At 46.7% G+C, this 17,667-nt stretch overlaps 2 protein-coding genes across 2 annotated transcripts in view; both read right to left on the reverse strand.

The window, feature by feature from the left end:
• The window catches only part of LOC125685579 (deleted in malignant brain tumors 1 protein-like), a 38,931-nt gene extending 23,681 nt beyond the window's left edge, over positions 1–15,250 (reverse strand). The window contains exon 1 of the mRNA XM_048928715.1: positions 13,937–15,250. Coding sequence (XP_048784672.1) covers positions 13,937–14,051 — 115 coding nt within the window. The 5' untranslated portion in view covers positions 14,052–15,250. The remainder of the gene's footprint in view (positions 1–13,936) is intronic.
• LOC125685587 (scavenger receptor cysteine-rich domain-containing group B protein-like) lies at positions 1,633–10,963 on the reverse strand. Its single transcript, XM_048928786.1, has 7 exons — positions 10,804–10,963; positions 7,572–7,919; positions 6,339–6,671; positions 5,517–5,846; positions 3,115–3,444; positions 2,367–2,486; positions 1,633–2,251 (listed from the first exon to the last, which is right to left on the reverse strand). The coding sequence occupies exons 1-7, from the start codon at positions 10,892–10,894 to the stop codon at positions 2,208–2,210; spliced, it is 1,596 nt and encodes a 531-aa protein (XP_048784743.1). The 5' UTR covers positions 10,895–10,963; the 3' UTR covers positions 1,633–2,207.
• Positions 15,251–17,667: the final 2,417 nt, after the last annotated feature.

The raw sequence follows: 17,667 nt of genomic DNA on the forward strand, positions 1-17,667 counted from the left end.
AGGGAACTGCTTTAGAGAGTAGAGCGCAGAGCCACAGATATGATGAAGGGAGTGGAGCATCTCCCTTACGAGGAAAGGCTGAGGAAGCTGGGTCTCTTTAGCTTGAAGGAGACTGAGAGGTGACCTCCTTAATATTTGTAAATATATAAAGGGTGAGTATCGGGAGGATGGAGCTAGGCTCTTCTCAGTGACATCCAATGATAGGACAATGGGTGCAAGCTGGAACATAGAAAGTTCCGCATAAATATTAGAAAAAAACTTCTTCACAGTAACGGTAACAGAACACTGGAACAGGCTGCCAAAAGAGGTTGTGGGGTCTCCTTCTCTGGAAACATTCAAAACCTACCTGGATGCATTCCTGTGTGTCCTGATCTGGGTGTGCCTGCTCCAGCAGGGGAATTGGACTAGATGATATTTTGAGGTCTCTTCCCTGACATTCTGTGATTCTGTGAGTACTGCACTTTGGCCACAACAACTCCAGGCAACACTACAGGCATGGGGCAGAGTAGCTGGAAGACTGTGTGGAAGAAATAGACCTGGGGGGGTTGGTTGATACTCGACTGAGCATGAGCCAGCAGTGTGCCCAGGTGACCAAGAAGGCCAATGGCATCCTGGTTTGTATCAGCAGTAGTGCAGCCAGCAGGAGCAGGAGGTGATGATCCTTCTGTATTCAGCACTGGTGAGGCCACACCTCAAGTGCTGTGTTCAGTTTTGGGCCCCTCACTACAAGAAAGACATTGAGGCCCTGGAGTGTGTCCAGAGAAGGGCAACAAAGCTGTGAGGGGTCTAGAGCACGAATGTTATGGGGAGTAGCTGAGGGAGCTGGGATTGTTTAATCTGGAGAAGAAAAGGCTCAGGGGAGACCTTATTGCTATCAGTCTCCGCATGAATCACGGGGGGCGTATTCTGCGTAGCATCCCAGACTTACAGGGCGTAAAGTGCCCCGAGGATAACTGATCTGCCTGTTAAAGGCAGATGTAACAAAGGCATTGAGGACCTCAGCTTATTTCTTATCCTCAGTGGTCACATTCCCTGCTGCATCAAGTGAAGGATGGAAATTATCCTTGGATCTGTTCTTACCGTTTACATGTTTGTAAAAGGATTTCTTGTTCTCTTTTACTGCAGTGGGCAATCTGAGTTCAAGTTGGGCTTTTGCCTTCCTGACTTCCTCCCTGCATTCCTTAGCAACTTGCTTGTAATCGCCCCAAGTAGCCTGTCCCTTCTTCCAGAGAACATAGACTCCCCAGACAGAATGTCTGGGGTTGGAAGAGGCCATAAAGATCATTTTTTCTTTGGCTTGGCAAATCTTCACCATAAACTGGTGCAGCTTGTGGTCATTTCTTCTCTCCCTTTTGGCACTGGGACATTCCACTCTTCCAACCATGGACCCTATGGTCAATGGTTTTGGGATCAGAATTGGCTCTGTGGGTTGATCCATTAGGAATGGAATCACACACAAGCCATTCTTTGTGGCTAGCACAATATCTTACCCAACATCAGTAATTTTCAGACTCCTGTATCTGACCTGACTATCTATTACCCTTCCATAGACAAAGGATCCATTTTTCCATCACGTTCACCATGCGTAGACTTCAGGTTAAGTCTCAACGTATCCCAGAATACATAAATAATATTGCATTCTTGTTCTTACAGGTTTCAGGATTTTTTACTAGAATTCAAAAATTGGATTGAATAAATACAATGGGTGAGGTACTTCATTCTGGAGAGGCTTTGAAGCGCATTGTTCATTTTGCAACATTAGCTACGTACAGTTCAGTAGAGCATCCTGCTCACTTCTTCCTGGTTCAGGAAATGATTTCCACAGGAGATTAGAGGAAAAGGTGTTATCCCTGTTGGGGTGATGGAACAAGCAGGATTGTAGGGCTGGGAATGAGGGTTCTGTGCAGGCAAATGGTGTTGGGATGCTGGAGTCTACCTGGAGGATCATCCAAGGTTTATCATTTTGAGAAGACCTTTTTTGGAGACTGAAGGACTTATGGTGCTGTGTGTGGTCAAGGGTGAAACTGGGACCCCAAGAGGCTCTGTACTGTGAGCCAGGGCTATGGGCACACGTGATTGGATTGCTAGAGGAGATCTTCTTTGCTCTCCTCTTAGGGCGGTTCTGCTCCTCTGATTCCACAGAACAGTGTCTCTGCTGCTTTCTGAGGTCCTGAGAGCCTTGCCTTCAATATCAGAAGTGTGGCTAACTAAGACATCCCAGCATTCTCCATTTTCCTTACACGTGACTTGTCTGCAAAATAAAGGAGCAGGATAGTGCACAGAAGGTACAAACCCCAATCCCAGAAATGCATTCAAAAGCACAATGAGCCCTGCAGGGAGACCAGGAGCAGTGGTCCTGCTCTTACCCAGGATGCGTCCAGCCTGTCTTCTACATCTCACTCCCAAGTACATGACCAACAGGATCCCACAGAACATCGCCACCACTCCAAGAAGACCTGACAACACTGTGCAGGAATGCGTAATGTCTGCAGAAGGAGTTCAGCGTGGAGGAGTTTGGTTAGATAGTTGGACCCATGCTCTCTTTTAGAGTTTCTTCTTACCCTTCATTTTTTCTGCACATTTTTGGGAAATTTCAGTATCTTCCATCACAACTTTCCCTGGGGCTCAGGCTCCACCCTGTCAGCTTATCTTTGCTGAGTGCATGGAACCCTACCTTGGACTAATGGAACCAGGGGAGATCTCTGCATTCTCAGACACCCATGGGAGACAGCAGGGCATTACAGAGCCCTATTACAAATAGGAGACTACACATTTGCAGAAATCAGAGCCCACTGGAAATTGTCTTGCCTAGTCTCAGCCACATCTGCTGAAATGCATTCTCCTAATTAATACCACATTAATGTCTACAACTACTTCCTTCAGGTGCGTCTACCCTATCTAATGGTTTCTGGAAGCACTTTTGCCCATCTGGAAAGGAGATAAAACCAGGGCAGGAGGTTTGAGGTTTAGGGAGAATGGCTATCACCCCATGTCTTCTGTACCATGGCTAAGTGGGACCTCTATCTGTCCTAGAGACCTAGTTCGACACTAGTTCAGACAATAGTTCAGACTGGTGCCAACTGCAGTAGGATGATGGAGGTTCCTAGCACTCACCTTTCATCTCTGTGCACACCACACCAGCTGCCATGCCGTGTCTGCACAGTCCTGGGCCCATATTTCTCTGCTGGCACTCCAGGAAGAGTGATTCTGTGCCACGGCAGCTCAGCCCCTCCAGCAAGGTAAGGTCATGCCCTTGGCTGAACTGGCCTCCAATGGGTGCAGACTCTGCTGGTCCACAGCCCAGCTGCTTGCAGACTACCTTGGCCTCCAGCATGGTCCAGCTGCTGTCACAGACGCCATACCAGGTAGAATTGTACAGAACCTCCACACGCCCCGCACAAGGACCAGGACCATCCTGCACCCGCAGCTGCAAGGGGTTGGTGCCTGCAGTGGAGAGCAGAGAGGGGAGGTGATGTCCTTGGACCCCCCACACTCCTGGAGATGGAGAGTTTGGAAGGAGAGTGACATGAGCACTAGCACAGAAAAAATGCTGACAGGTCAGGTTTGTGCTTTATTGACAGTTGCATGGAAGCAGAGGCTTGTGAGGAATAGCACGCATACAACATGTATGCCAGCACACTATCTTGCACACACACACACATTGGCTCACATTTCATACGAGTATTCAACTAGAGACATGCTTTCTGACTTGCTCTAGGTCATTTTTTTCAGTGTTCTGCTACAGGCAAGCAACAATTCAGCAGCACCCATTGCTTAGAGTTAGGCTTACTGACCTACTCCAATGCCTTGCATGAGATTCCTCTATAAGCCACATCACTCGAGGACTAGTAGATGCAAAATGGGAATCATGGGAGATCCACACTGTTCTAGGGCAGCCAGACACTGAACTCTCCTGTCTGGGAGATGTGCATCTTGATTTTTAACAGGGCTTTGCCCATCACAAGGTGCTGTCATTGCTAGAGTGACTGTAGGTTGAGTCAGTATAAGTTGGATGCACAACTCCTTGCAAAGGCGTATTATTAAACACCTTCTGAATGTGCAAAGGCATTATAAAGCATGCATAAATGGCTCACAATCAAAGAAACTTCTCAGAAGTCACCTATTACAATACTGCATCATTCTCAAGGTGTTTATGGCACCTTTCTCTCAAACACACATACACTGAATTCTTCCTTTCCAAGGAAAAGACATGGAACTTCCTAGATACAGAGCTGAATCAAAAAGTGGGATGGGGAGGCTCATTTCTGCCCTGTGTGTACCTGTAGTTGAAGGTGTCTGATAGCACAAGGCATTTTAATTCTACAGGCAAAGGTGAAATGGAATTAACAGTTCAATTCAGATAAACTAAACAAACAAAAAAAAAAATTGAAGAAAATACCAGCAGTGAAGTTAATTTCTTATCAGGCCAATTTCCCTGTAGACGCGATGGATTCCCTACCATCTGACTTAAAAATTAAGTTGAATAGCTGTCCCAAAAGTCTGCCAAAAACTGATGTGGGTCATGAAGATCCCAGCCTGCTATGTGCAAAGTTATGACTGAAGATAAGACTTCCTAGCCTGTCAGTCTTAAATATGTTCACCTGCAGAACTTTCCCCCATCCAAAAAATAACAACACAGTTTCCTTAGTGCTGGAACAGAAAAGGTGGGACAGTGCAGGCTGCTCCTGATCCACCTCTGAGGTGGGTTCATCTAACCAACAGTTGGAGTCTTCAGTGCAGAATATTCTCTACATGGGAGAGAGACAGGACCAGGCTCCTAAAAGTCCCTCAAGGCACTACAGGAGCAGAATTCATCTCTCCATAACATGAAATCTACAAACTGGCAAGCAACATCTTCCAGTCTTGTGCACATGTTTTGGTACCTTAAGGCATCTTAAGGAGAATGAAGCATTGATAATTGAGGAATGGGGTCCTGTCCATGTGCAGGCAGTGGGGCCTAACTAGCAACTCAGGTAAGCAAATGTCATCTGCTTTGCAGTGTCTCCAGCCTGAGCATCTCTCCAGCCACTCTTGACTCAGTTAGCTGGATAAACTCTGACAGTGTCCGAAGTCTGGCCAGCTAATCCCATGAGTAGTCCTACAGATAGACCTACACTTGGTATCTTGATCTCTAACCAATTTAGGAAACATAAGATGTGAAGATGTGACATTGCTCAGGGTCTCCTGGCCTGGAGATGGAGTTAGGTTGCTTGCAATACCCTACATTGTCTTGGATTGCATATGGCTCTCAGACATGACTCAGGACGTGCAATCAACCTCATGCTCCTGCCTCAGTCAGGATATACCTGGTAGGAAGCATCTACACCAAAGCAAATGAATGCTATAAAAGGAATGGCAGTATTTCTGCTGCACTCCAAAAGAGGAAAGAAGGAAAAAGGAAAGTCTGTCACAACCCTTGGGCAGAACGATGTCTCTGTGTCCAAGCCCATAGCCCATAGAATTCCCATTGGATGGGGACACTTCTGGATATCCCACTCTTGTGCCCATAGTGTTACCTGTGCACACCACACCAGCATCCTCACTGTGACCACAGTTGTGTTCTCCCCAGTTGCTCAGTGTACACTCCTCTAGGGTGGACTCTGTTCCTATACAGTGAACGTTGTCCTGCCAGATGGGGTCTGAACCTTGCCCAAAATGAGCCGAGCCTGGTGCTGACATTGCCATCCCGCAGCCCAGCTCCCGGCACACGACTGCAGCATCCTGTAGGTCCCAAGTGTCATCACACACGGTCCCCCACTTCTGGTCATGAAAAATCTCAACTCTCCCAACGCAGTTGTTTGATCCATTCATCAGCCTCACCAGACGGTGCTCTGAAGTCTTTATGTCTGTATAGGGAACAAAGTATACATTCATGCTTGCTCAACAGCTACGGCTCCAAGGGATTAAACCATGGGAAAACTAGTACTACATCCTTCAAGATGCCTAGGGAGCACATTGTCAAAGATGTCTTGGGATTTTCCTCTCATCTACTCACATAAAAAGAGGAGGCACTGGAGACAAGTTTATGCAGCTAGAGTTATCAGAAAGGGAGTTATCAGAAAGGAGAATAATTCTCTTTGGGTGGATCTTTCTGCACATGGTCTTTCTTACAGCTTGCTGAGGTCTTGTAGAAGGAAGGGCATCACCTGGTGTGGCATTCACAATATTCTCTGATTCTATTTTATTCTTCACCATTTGTGGCAAAGGCAGTTGTCTGAATAAAAAGATGTGATTTGATTGTTGCTGCACCAACCCTGCATAGTAACACAGCATGGCCTGAGTTGGAAGGGACCTTAAAGATCACCTAATTTCAGCCAGTATTTATAGATAGGGCTCACCTGAGCACACCACACCAGCATCCTCCCTGTGGGTGCAGTCGTTGGATCCCCATGGCCTCCTCTGGCACTGAGAGAGCGCAGCTTCTGCCCCCGTGCAGTTCACGTTATCCAGCCAAACACGGCCAGAGCCTTGCCCAAAGTGAGCTGAGCCTGGGGCTGAGACAGCTGTCCCACAGCCCAGTTGCCGGCACACCACTGTGGCCTCACTCAGACTCCAGTCATCATCACACACTGTGCCCCACTGGTGGTCGTGCAGCACCTCCACACGCCCCGCGCAGTGGCTGGGGCCATTTGCCAGGCGCAGCTGAGCTGGTTTTTCAGTGACTGTGCCTTCTGGTGGCAAAAGGGAGAGAGAAACATAGAATGCCTTTGGTTAAAAGGTACCTTCATGATCGTAGGATAATGGGATGGCTTAGTTTGGAAAAGACCTTAAAGATCATAGAATCATAGAATGGCTTATATTGGAAGACATCTTAAAGATCATCCAGTTCTAAATGCCTGCTGTGGGCTGGTTGTCACCCAGCACATCAGGCTGCCCAGGGCCCCATCCAGCCTGGCCTTCAGGGTTGGGGCATCCACAGCTTTTCTGGTCAGCCAAGGCCTCTGAGTAAAGAGTTTCCACCAAAAATCTAACCTAAATCTCTCCTATTTTACTTTAAAACAATTCTCCCTTATTCTGGGAATATTAGACTGTGTAAAAAGACTTTCTCTGTCTTTCTTCTAAGCCCCTTTTACGTACTGACATGTGTCAGTATGATCTCCCTGGGCTCACATAGCCCAGCTCTCTCAGCCTGTCTTCTCAGGGGAGGTGCTTCATCCCTCTGATCATCTCTACAATGATGCTGCCAGTGTATTAACACAGGAAGATTCAGAGCTGTTGAGTAGGTGCACACAAAGCAGTGTAGCCTCAGAGCCCATCCACATTAAATGTGTGAACACTGAACTGTCCCCATAAACTTCTGCAATCTATTTCTAACAGGTCCAGAACCTGCTGTAATGGCTTGGAGATCTCAGCAATCTCCAAAGGAAGAGGCTTTCTGTTACACCCCAAGGAGTTCTGCTAAGAAGTCCAACATGACACTTTGCACTAGAGAAGAGAGGACAATGTCACCCTTCTACCAAGGTGTCTGCCATCCATCACTTTGCTGGAGCTTTGAAAATGGTATTAAGCCCTGGAGAAACGCATCCTCCTCTGAACTTCTGGTATGCCAGCATGATGTTATCAGAGCTTACCTGCACACACAACTCCAGCATCTTCTCCATGGTCACAGTTATTGAATCCCAGCGGCCTGGCTTGACATTGAGACAGGGCAGTTTCTGTCCCAGTGCACTGAACGTTGTCCAGCCAAATGGGACCTGACCCCTGGCCAAAGTATGCCGAGTTATGGGATGATACTGCTTCCCCACAGCCCAGCTGCCGGCACACCACTTTGGCATTAGTAAAGCTCCAGTCGTCATCACACACAGTTCCCCACTGGTGATAATACAGTATCTCCACTCTCCCAGAACAGCGGTTCGAGCCATTCACCAGGCGCAGCTCTGCAGAACCAGTGCTAGGATCCAGGTTGTGGCTGTCTGAGCCTGCAAGAAGTAAAGAGGTGCACCATGAAAACCCCTTGCCTCTCATTTCATAGAATTATAGGATCACAGAATCATAGACTCATAAAATGGCTTGAGTTGGTAGCATCAGACCCTTGCTACAAGCACATCTGTATGCCATTCATGCTCTCAGCAGCTGAAAAGCTCCCCACATGATCACAGAATAACAGAATGGCTTGGATTGGACAGGACCTTGAAGTGCATCCAGTTCCAAACCCACTGCCATGGGGCAGGGTTGCTACCCACTAGATCAGGCTGCACAGGGTGCCATCCAACCAGTTCTTGAGCACCTCCAGGTATCAGGCATCCTCAGCTTCTCTGGGCAATCTGTTTCAGTGCCTCACCGCCCTCTGAGTAAAGAATTTTCTCCTAACATCCAACCTTAATCTTCTCTCTTTTAGTTTAAAACTGCTTCCCTTGTCCTATCACTATCAGATCATGATTATCTATTGGGACAATTTTGACACAGGGACGTACGATACCCACCAATTGCCTGTACCTCGATAAGCCACCAAATCTCCAACTCTGACATATTTTGTGGTTGCAAAAGATTTCTCAAGCTGATTTCACAATGACAGCGGTTAAAGCACAGGAACAATCTGGTGTCCCTGCTATTGGAAACAGTGAGGAAGTATCTGAATGCCTCCTTTTGGTCCCTCTCTCCTGCCTAAAGTTGTCTTACAGTGCCTGAAAAGTATAATGGGTGGCTTCATCTCTAATGTTGTCTTTTTTTTTTTTCCCCAGAAATTCAACCAATGCAAGGATCCTTCCGATCATGGAGAAGTGTGATGCGCAAAAGGCACCTCCCACAGAAGTGGCTCCGCATCTCAGGACTTTTGCAAGGTGAAATGAGCACTGATTTCCTGATAATCCAGTTTCCGAAACTGGTTTACAATTTGCTCTTTTGCCTACTGGTCTCCATATGGGATGAACCACAAAATATCCAACTGCATCCTCCCACCCTATGAATTCCTCAGGTGTTACTTGAGCAAACCACACCAGCGTCTTCACCATGGTGGCAATTGTTCTTCCCACAGTCATTTGCTCTGCAGTAAGAAAATGCAACCTCTGTCCCCATGCGTTTGACACCATCCAACCGAACAGGTCCAGAACTGCCCTGAATTGCCTGTCTCTGATGGCTGTTGCAAACCTCCACCCACAGGGGCTGGCAGTGCACTGCTGCAGCCCAGCTGCTGGCACTAAAAATTGGCATCGCCCAGGTCCAAGTGGTCATCGCACACCACTCCCAACCTGTTGCTGTAGAAGACCTTGATGTGGCCAGCACAGCGGTGTGATCCATCTGACAGCTGGAGGGGGACCCAGTGGGGAGTGAGCTGCTCTGCAAGGGACACAGCACTCACAAAGGGTCCTGCGCAGAAGATCTGGGAATGCCTATACCACGTGTGCTAGCTTTGTATGGTCTCTGCAACCAGCAACGTGAAGCACTTTTCCTTTGGTAGGCAAATAAAAAAAAAAAAATCCAGATCTAGGAGAGAAAATGCTCTGCGTTTTCCTAATAAAAGACAGTTGCCTTTAAAGGGGATTTGGATGTTTTTTTTTCCTGAATATGTTCAGGAACAAAATGAAAACACTGCAGTGAGTGGATGGAAAATTCTGGATGTATGGAGTAGCTACCAGTCAGCTGTTGCATTAGGTGAAGTACCATCAGCAGGTCAAGAGAGGTGATCCTTCACCTCTGTTCAGACTGGTGAGGGTGCTATGGTTTCAATTCTGGACTCCTCAGCACAGCAGAGACATGGACGTGCTGGGAAACATCCAGTGGAAGGCTACAAAGATGATGAAGGAATTGGAGCACATCTCCTGTGAGGAGCAGTTGGGAGAGCTGGGACTGCCCAGCTTGGAGAAAAGAAGGCTCAGGGGCATCTTATCAACATGTATAAATCTAAAAGGAGGGTGGAAAGAGGATGGATCCAGGCTCTTCTCTGTGGTGTCCATGAACAGGACAAGAGGCAATGGGCAAGACTAGAACATAAAGAAGTCTAAATATCAGGAAGCAATTCTTCACTTTTTGGGTGATGGAGCGCTGGCACAGTTTTCCCAGGGAGATTGTGGATTCTCCTCCTTGGAGAATTTGGAAAGCAGTCTGGGCATGGTCCTGGGCAATGTCTCTGCTTGAGTAAGGGACTGGGCCAGATGGATTCAGAGGTCCCTTCCAATCTCAACTACTCTTTCACTCTGTAATTCTGTTGTTCTATGCTAAGACAGTGAAGGGAGTTGTTTGGTGTGTAGTCTTGTATTTTAATTAGTGATTTGCATGATACTGTATGAAGCCAAGAGCCAGTGGGTGGTGTTCCAGCTGTGCACAAAAATAATGAATTTTGATGGTCTGAAAAGCAAAGAGACATTATTTGGAAAGAAGAGAACATAAAATTAAGTAGGCATGAACAGGAAATAACAACACCTCAGCACCTCAGCTATCAGAGGATTTAAAGCACAATCAGCCATCTATGGTGTGAAGAGCAGCAGAAGTGCCTGCTCTCGTTTGCGTTAGAGGAAAGAGAACTTTAGGCCCCATCTTTGTAAATGAACAGCCTGGCCCTGAAGAAGTGGCCAACACAAATATGCTGTTTGTGATCTTAACAGCAAAAGACTGGTAAGGCTCCAAATATTTCCCAACTACTCTGTGCGAGGAAAACAGTGCAGAGGCCAAAGTAATTATCCAGCTAGTAAGGCCTCCTGCCCCATGCACCATTTTCCCTTCCTTTTTAAAGGCTGACAGGCAAAAGGAGGCTTTGCCAAACCTGTCTGCAAGCCCAATCTCCCCATTCTTGCAGATCACAGATCCCTCTTTCCCCATACACATGTTCTAGTGGGATGCACCTTCTCCCATGCAAATGCTACTCACCAATGAGACATGCCAGGTAGATGAGGAGCCCTGATAAAGCATAACTAGCCAGGGTGCGCTGGACAGGTAGAAAATGTCCTGAACACCCCATGCCACTGCTGCTAGGGCAGGTGATCCTACTAGCAAGAGCTGCAAGCTAAGTGGAGTGATGCCAAAGTCAGAAGTTATATGATTGGTTCCCTGCTCTGCAAAGCCCTGCCCTGTGTTTGCCCTGTGCTACAGCTTACACATGAGGGGAGCACAGGGGCAGACACTGACCTCTGCTTTCTGGTGACATCAACAAGATCCAAGCGAACATCATGGAACTGCATCAGGGGAGGGGAGGATCAGGCTGGATGTTAGGAAAACATTCTGCACTAAAGAGAAGTAGGCGTGGAACAAGCAGCTATAACAGCCCTGAGAGTTCATAAGCTGCTGAGTGCCATCTGTATCTAAATGCCTGAATTTACTCCTCATAATCTCAAAATGGATCCCACACCCCAGGAGTTCTCTTCCAGCTCATGCCGTTCTGTGGCTGTATAACCATACAACAACTGCATGCAGTGCAGATACACACCGAGTTTGGAGAAGTGGAAGAATTCTTATTCATGGGAAGGTTTCCTCACTCTGCAAGACCTGCAGCAAAACATTGCCTCTAGTTCCTTATGCGTGCTTAGCACAAGCAGTAACAAAGTGGAGCAATAAGCTAACTGGAAGTGACTAATGCAGAGAGCCTAATGGTCAGCATAAAAATAAATGCTGAAGAGGAATGTGCTTGCATTCTGTCAAGAGATTTTTGACCATGGATGATGATTTCCAAAGAATTGGGGCACCAATCTGTGCTCAGCTCCAGCACAGTACTGCTGTTCCCAGAGCTGAGTCATAAGCTGTGTTGGGATCTGGTGCCTGCGTGTTCCCTCACCCAGGTGCCCCATCTTCCACAACTGCTGAAATCTGAGCAGCTGAACGCCTCGTCCTCCTTTTATCCTTCTTCTACCAGCACAGAGCAAGGGGTAACACTGTCCACCTAAAATGGGACCTGCCTTCTGCAGGGGCACATCACTCTGCTTTTTGCTTTTATCTGCTGGTTCTCTGTCTCAGGCCTGAGTTAGAACACTCAAGGAAGACCAATCAATTCCTGTTGGGAAAGTGCAAGTATTTCCCCAGATCAGTAGAGAGTCAGATATAACACGTGGGAGGTCACAGAGAGCAGAAGGAGGAAGAAGCAGTGTAGAAATCAAATCCCTGCATCGTTCTTAGACACGAGCCAGAAGTAGGGAGCCGTAGGCTTCCTGAAAAGAACAAACTGTCCTTGCATGTGTAGGCTGGATTAGCTCAGCTCTTTAATTTATAAGGGCAGAGAGTAAGAAAATGTCTTTGCAAAGACGCCGCTAAAATTAACTTTGATGATGAATCTGAAATGGATGCTCTTTAATTTATAAGGGCAGGGAGTAAGAAAATGTCTTTGCAAAGACGCCGCTAAAATTAACTTTGATGATGAATCTGAAATGGATGCACTGCAGGCTCTCCATTCCCCATGCACATGGGCATTGTGCTCCCTTTCCTCATTTTTACTAAAAACTACCCTCTCAAAAGCAATAACAAATCAACCTCACAGTCTAGACTTTGCAGAGCTGGTGTATTGCTTGGTATTTTTCTTTCATTGCCTTGGGCAGAGAATGAGAGGTCATGGCTACCCTAGGCAGTCCCAGCCCAGATGACTCCAGCAAGCCAGGAGATGCTGACTCTGGAAGAGCAGTCACCATTCTGAAACTTCCAGTAGTAGGATTTCCAGAAAGAAAGAAAGTTTTCACTGCTCATGAATTGATCACCAGAGAGGAAGATAACCCAAGCATGTTATAGTATTTTTTTTTTCATGAGGAAGTGATACAAGCTGGTTTAGTAATAATCAGTTAGGAAATTAAGCTTGTACTGGCAGAGAAAGTACATTCCTAGTTTCATTTCCTCCAAACATGATCTGAAAAAGAGGGGAGAGCTGAAAAAGCACTTAAATAGTGCCCAGATCAAATAACCCACTTCTGCTCTGAGTTGTGGCAACTTGAACAAAGCCCTAGGCCCCTTCTTAACCAATCCCATAACAAAGGCTGCACCATGAAATAGCTCTTGCCTCTCCTACTCCATGCACGGGGGAGCAGAATTCACCCAAGCCCCCTTTATTCTGCTACACCAGCAGTTGGCTGCGCTCAGAAGATTTGGCAGGATAAAAGACCAACCGCAAGTGTCTACGGGACCGATTCAGGATAAAAACTGGGCATATTTCCCTCTGCTCTTGTAACACTGCTAAGTCCCAAGTCTCTAATCCTCTGGCAAAATCACATGTGAAGACGTAGGGAGATGATACACAGCTTTGGGAGTTTGGTCTGCAGGGCTAGCCTCACATAAAAACATCTCTCCTGACTCCAAAACCATCTCAAGATATTCCTTCTTGCCTCTAATAGAACCACAGAAACATAGGATCATGCAATCATACTGTCATAGCATCGCAGTATGCCTTGGTTGGAAGAGCCATTAAAGCCCATGTAGTCCCAACTGCCCAGCCATGGGCTGGTTGCCCCCCACTATATCACATATCACACCCATTCAACCTTCAAGGCCCCAGGGATGGGACAGTCAAAGGTACTCTGCGCAGCCCGTGCCAATGCTAGCTATCCTATTTCCTCCTAACACCTCACCTGAATCTCCCCTCAATTAGTTTAAAGCCATTCAGTCTTCTTCTATCACTGTCAGAACATGACAAAAAGTGATCTCCTTCATGTTTATCAGCTCCCTTTATGTACTGGAAGAACTCAGTGAGCTGTCCCCTCAAGCAATCACAGAATCACAGAATGGCCAGGGTTGGAAGCGACCTCAAGGATCCTGAATCTCCAAGCCCCTGCCACATGCAGGGCCACCAACCTCCACATTTAATACCAGACCAGGCTGCGCAGGGTCCCATCCAACCTGGCCTTGAACACCTCCAGGGACGTGGTATCCACAGCCTCTCTGGGCAGCTGTTCCAGCGTGAATCCCAGTACCCTTGACCAGCCTGTGCTGTACTCCAAGAAACCCTGGATCCCCACTCCCACTCCACTCCCACTACAGGAGCACACATTGCGCATGGGATCCCTGTGGTCACAAGCAAAGCATCACTCACCCCAAAGGCACACCATCAGGAGGAGGACCCCCACACTCTTGGCTCCAGTGCAGGTGGGTTGGTTTCTGCCCCAGGGGAACCTGGGTGAGGGATGGAGTGCACCAGGCAGCCCCATGGTCACACATCCATGGGCTGGAAGCTGGAGCAGCACACCCTGCTGAGGGCCAGCAGCTGAGTGCCAGGTCCCACCGGCCAGCTGGGAGGGACAGAGAGGAACTGGGGCAGATGGGAGTGACAGGCATTTCAGCAGCAAGCCCTCTTCCTGTTCCCTTCTTTGCTCTGGGCTTTTCCCTGCTTTGCCAGCCCAGCTTCCTCTGCCCCTTGGTCACTTGGGCTTTGTGTGAATCTGTTCCAGCAGGTGACCCTCTGCTCCATGTCACAGCCTGCTCCTATCTCCAGGTTGTGAAATGGAGAGCTGTTCCAGGAACGTACAGAGCAAACACAACCCTTTCTGCACCCTGGTCCCGTGTTCTACGTGCCAGCCCCAAGGGCATCTCCGTGGTCCTGCTGTGCCATGGGTACAGCACAAGATGACTTCTGATGATGATCTGAATCATGCTTCCATGCACAGGACTCCCCATGCACTAATCCCTCCTCTCTTATGTCCCTGGACTTGTCCCTTCAGTTGGAAGGAGTTGGGGTAGCCTTCCTGCTATAGCTCGGAGGCTCCCCCTGCTGTCCTTGTCTCCAGACTTGCAGCCAGCTCTGGCCCTACAACAGAACTCACAGCTCTCATCTATGGAAATTTATGGACTTGGGAGAAGCCAAACCTTCCCGCTCGTAGTAAATTCCCATAAACAGCCAGCTTAGCTCCTGCAAAACATGCAATTTGACTTGTTTGAAATGATTGTGAATCATGTACCTGTGACTCCATTCAAGATTGTCCTTTGAGATGCCATTTGGAGCTAGATGGAAGAAAGAGTAAATTCACTTTGAGTGCTTTATGCTAAGGTGTGGTGAACTATGTCCTGAGAAAGTTAATTTCTCATTAGGAGCCTCAGAAAAACAGAGTAGAACAGAAGAAAACAAAACAGAATGGAAAAGTGTAGAGGAGAAAGTAAGCGAAAGGGAGGAGAGCCTTAATCATGACCTTTTCTTCATCACGATCCTGCTCAAACCTGCCAGCCCCAACAGCAAGGATGCAGCAGAAGAACAGTGGAGCTGGGGACGCAAAGCAAAGTGAGAGCAAATGCCCGCCAGTAGCACCTTACAGAAGCTCACAGCCCTTGGTGCACTCTATGAACCAGCTGTTGTTCCTGATGCATGGTGATCAGCACTATATACACTATAAAAGAAATGGAAGATCTAGAGTTTTACTTCACAACAAAGTTAAACCCCCCTGTCTTCTCCTCAGCACCTCCCTTAAAGCATACAATTTTTTGTTAGATTGTCTTGGCTACTAAAATGCACAGAGACAACAATTTTAGATAATTTGTTAATAGCTGTACCTGGTGAGGGGGTGGGAGTTGAACTTGATGGTCCTTGTGATCCTGTCAGGCTTGAGATATTCTCTGATTCTATGATAGACCAGAAAAATAAAACATTAAAGGCCAGATATATATTGTACAATGAAATCTATTTTCATCGCATTTCATGGATGCATAGCTAGATGGCAGGAAATTGCTTTATTATTTAATTAATTATGTACTATTATTTTGTTATTCAAAGACAAGCACTTTCAGAAACACTATGCTATGGCTACATTGCAGTCTCCAAATTTACTTGCAAGAACACACATTGAGTAATGAGAACGGTTCTCTTCAAGACTGGGAGACAAGACAAGAGAAGTCTTTGCATCTCAGTATCTTTCCTAATATGCAGCACACAAAATCTCTGAACCTCCCTTTCAATGATGAGCTAAGCTATTGCAAACTGTCTCTAGAATAAAGGTAAAGAAGAGAGCTCAGGGGTAATTCGAGATGGTTGTAGATAACCATTTCACAAATAACAGGGACATAGGAAGCTCATAGCTTTAAATTTTTTTTGTACAAATAGACTACCAGAGTCTGTTGTGACAGGACAAGGGGAAATGGTTTCAAATTAAAAGAAGTGAGATTTAGATTGGATATGAAGATGTTTTTTACAATGAGGGTGGTGAGGCACTTGCACAGATTGCCCAGAGAGATGGTGGATGCCCCATCCCTGGAGACATTCAAGGTCAGACTGATGGGGCTGTGAGCACCTGATCAAGCTGTAGATGTCCCTGTTCATTGAAGGAGAGTTGGACCAGATGACCTTTAAGAATCTCCTCCAACTCAAGAGAGTCTATGATTCTAAGATTCCAGAATTGCTCTTTTGCTGATTAGCTGAAGGACTGGAAGCACAAGGTCACTGCCCAGCCATGCTGGAGCTGAGCTCTTCTAAACCGTGACAGGAAAAAGATGAAAAGGGAACTGTGCTTCCTGCTTAGAGAATAACTCCATGTCAAGATGAGAACCACAGCTTTAGCAACAAGAACAACAACAAAAGCAAACTCTGCAAAGCCTGTCTGTGTTCTAGAGAGGGATCTCTTCATTACCATGTCTTTTTTAGTGTCTCTGGGCCTTAAGGGTGATGAAAAAGGGAGAACGTTCCAGCTTTTCTGTAGGCTTTCCCACCCTTCATAAGCAGCCCATGGACTGTATTATCTTCCAAAACATATATAGTTTCATTTGAGAGATACCACTGATTGGAACGGAGGAGCAAGATGATGTGTAAGTTGTGTAAGTTGTGTAAGTGTAAGATGATGTGCAATGTTCAACCTTGGACATCAGTTTCTTTCAATTTGCAGTTCAGGCTTCACCTTCTAATTTTATTTCTCTGATACATGCTGCAGAAGACAGGCAGGAATCACCATCACCTCTCTTTCCCTGGTGGGATGCAGAGTTATAGGACCTAAACTTGGTATGCCAGCAGAGACCTTGAGAAGCATTTACAGCATGGGATGATAAGAGATGATGCACACTGGAAAACTCGAGGCTACAAGCAACTCAACAATTGTCAGCATGCAGACCTGGATCTGGACAAAAGCAGTCCAGAGAACAAAGACAATAAGGAACAAGGACCCAGAGCAGAGGCAAGGGAAGTATGCAGCCCATTTGGATGCAAGATTGGCTTGCAGATAGATAAGGAAAGACCAAACAGTATGTTAGAAATTTGTTAAAATAGGTGAGTACAGAGAAGGAAGGAAGCAGGAGGCAGAAGGAACTCCATGAACCTTGCACTTACTTAGGAAATATGCTCTGATAAGTGACAACCCACTGCCAAGCTTCCTTGTATCAATGCCATTGATCTTTAGATGGAGTGAAGAGTGGGAAGATGAACAAAGTGAAGAAACCAGGGTGTGTGTAAATAAGCTACCCTGAGAAAGTCTTTTTTCCCTCCTATAATAGAGACCAGGACACACATCCCTGCAGGCATTAATCAAATATTCCTTACATCAGTATCAACTGGAAAATTAACTGTTCATGCAATGTAAGGTTAACACAGTATTACTACTCAAAAAATGCTTCTACAAACCTTAAACACTCCTCCATATAACACTACAGCCACAGACTTGGCCAGAGTCCTGTCTGGAGCTCAGGAATTCACATTCTGGGATGATTGTGTTGACCAAGGTGAATGGCAACTATGGGTCATCATGGTGTTGATTGGAAGGGATCTCTGGGGAGCCCAGGTCTAATCTCCCATGAGTTGATCATGATAATCATGGGCAAATTACTCTAGTGGGCCAGGTGCAGTCTGGAAATATA

Source organism: Lagopus muta, chromosome 28, assembly GCF_023343835.1.
Source record: "Lagopus muta isolate bLagMut1 chromosome 28, bLagMut1 primary, whole genome shotgun sequence".
Lineage (NCBI taxonomy): Eukaryota > Metazoa > Chordata > Aves > Galliformes > Phasianidae > Lagopus > Lagopus muta.

What these genes read in the sequence shown, in the direction of transcription:
- LOC125685587 (XM_048928786.1), bottom strand. Translation starts at nt 10,894, where the DNA reads ATGGGGTGTTCAGGACATTTTCTACCTGTCCAGCGCACCCTGGCTAGT. An exon ending in TGCTGGTGTGGTGTGCTCAG is followed by an intron (nt 5,847 to 6,338) that starts GTGAGCCCTATC and finishes TTCCCTATACAG; the next exon opens with ACATAAAGACTTCAGAGCAC. An exon ending in TGCTGGTGTGGTGTGCACAG is followed by an intron (nt 3,445 to 5,516) that starts GTAACACTATGG and finishes TCTCCACTGCAG; the next exon opens with GCACCAACCCCTTGCAGCTG.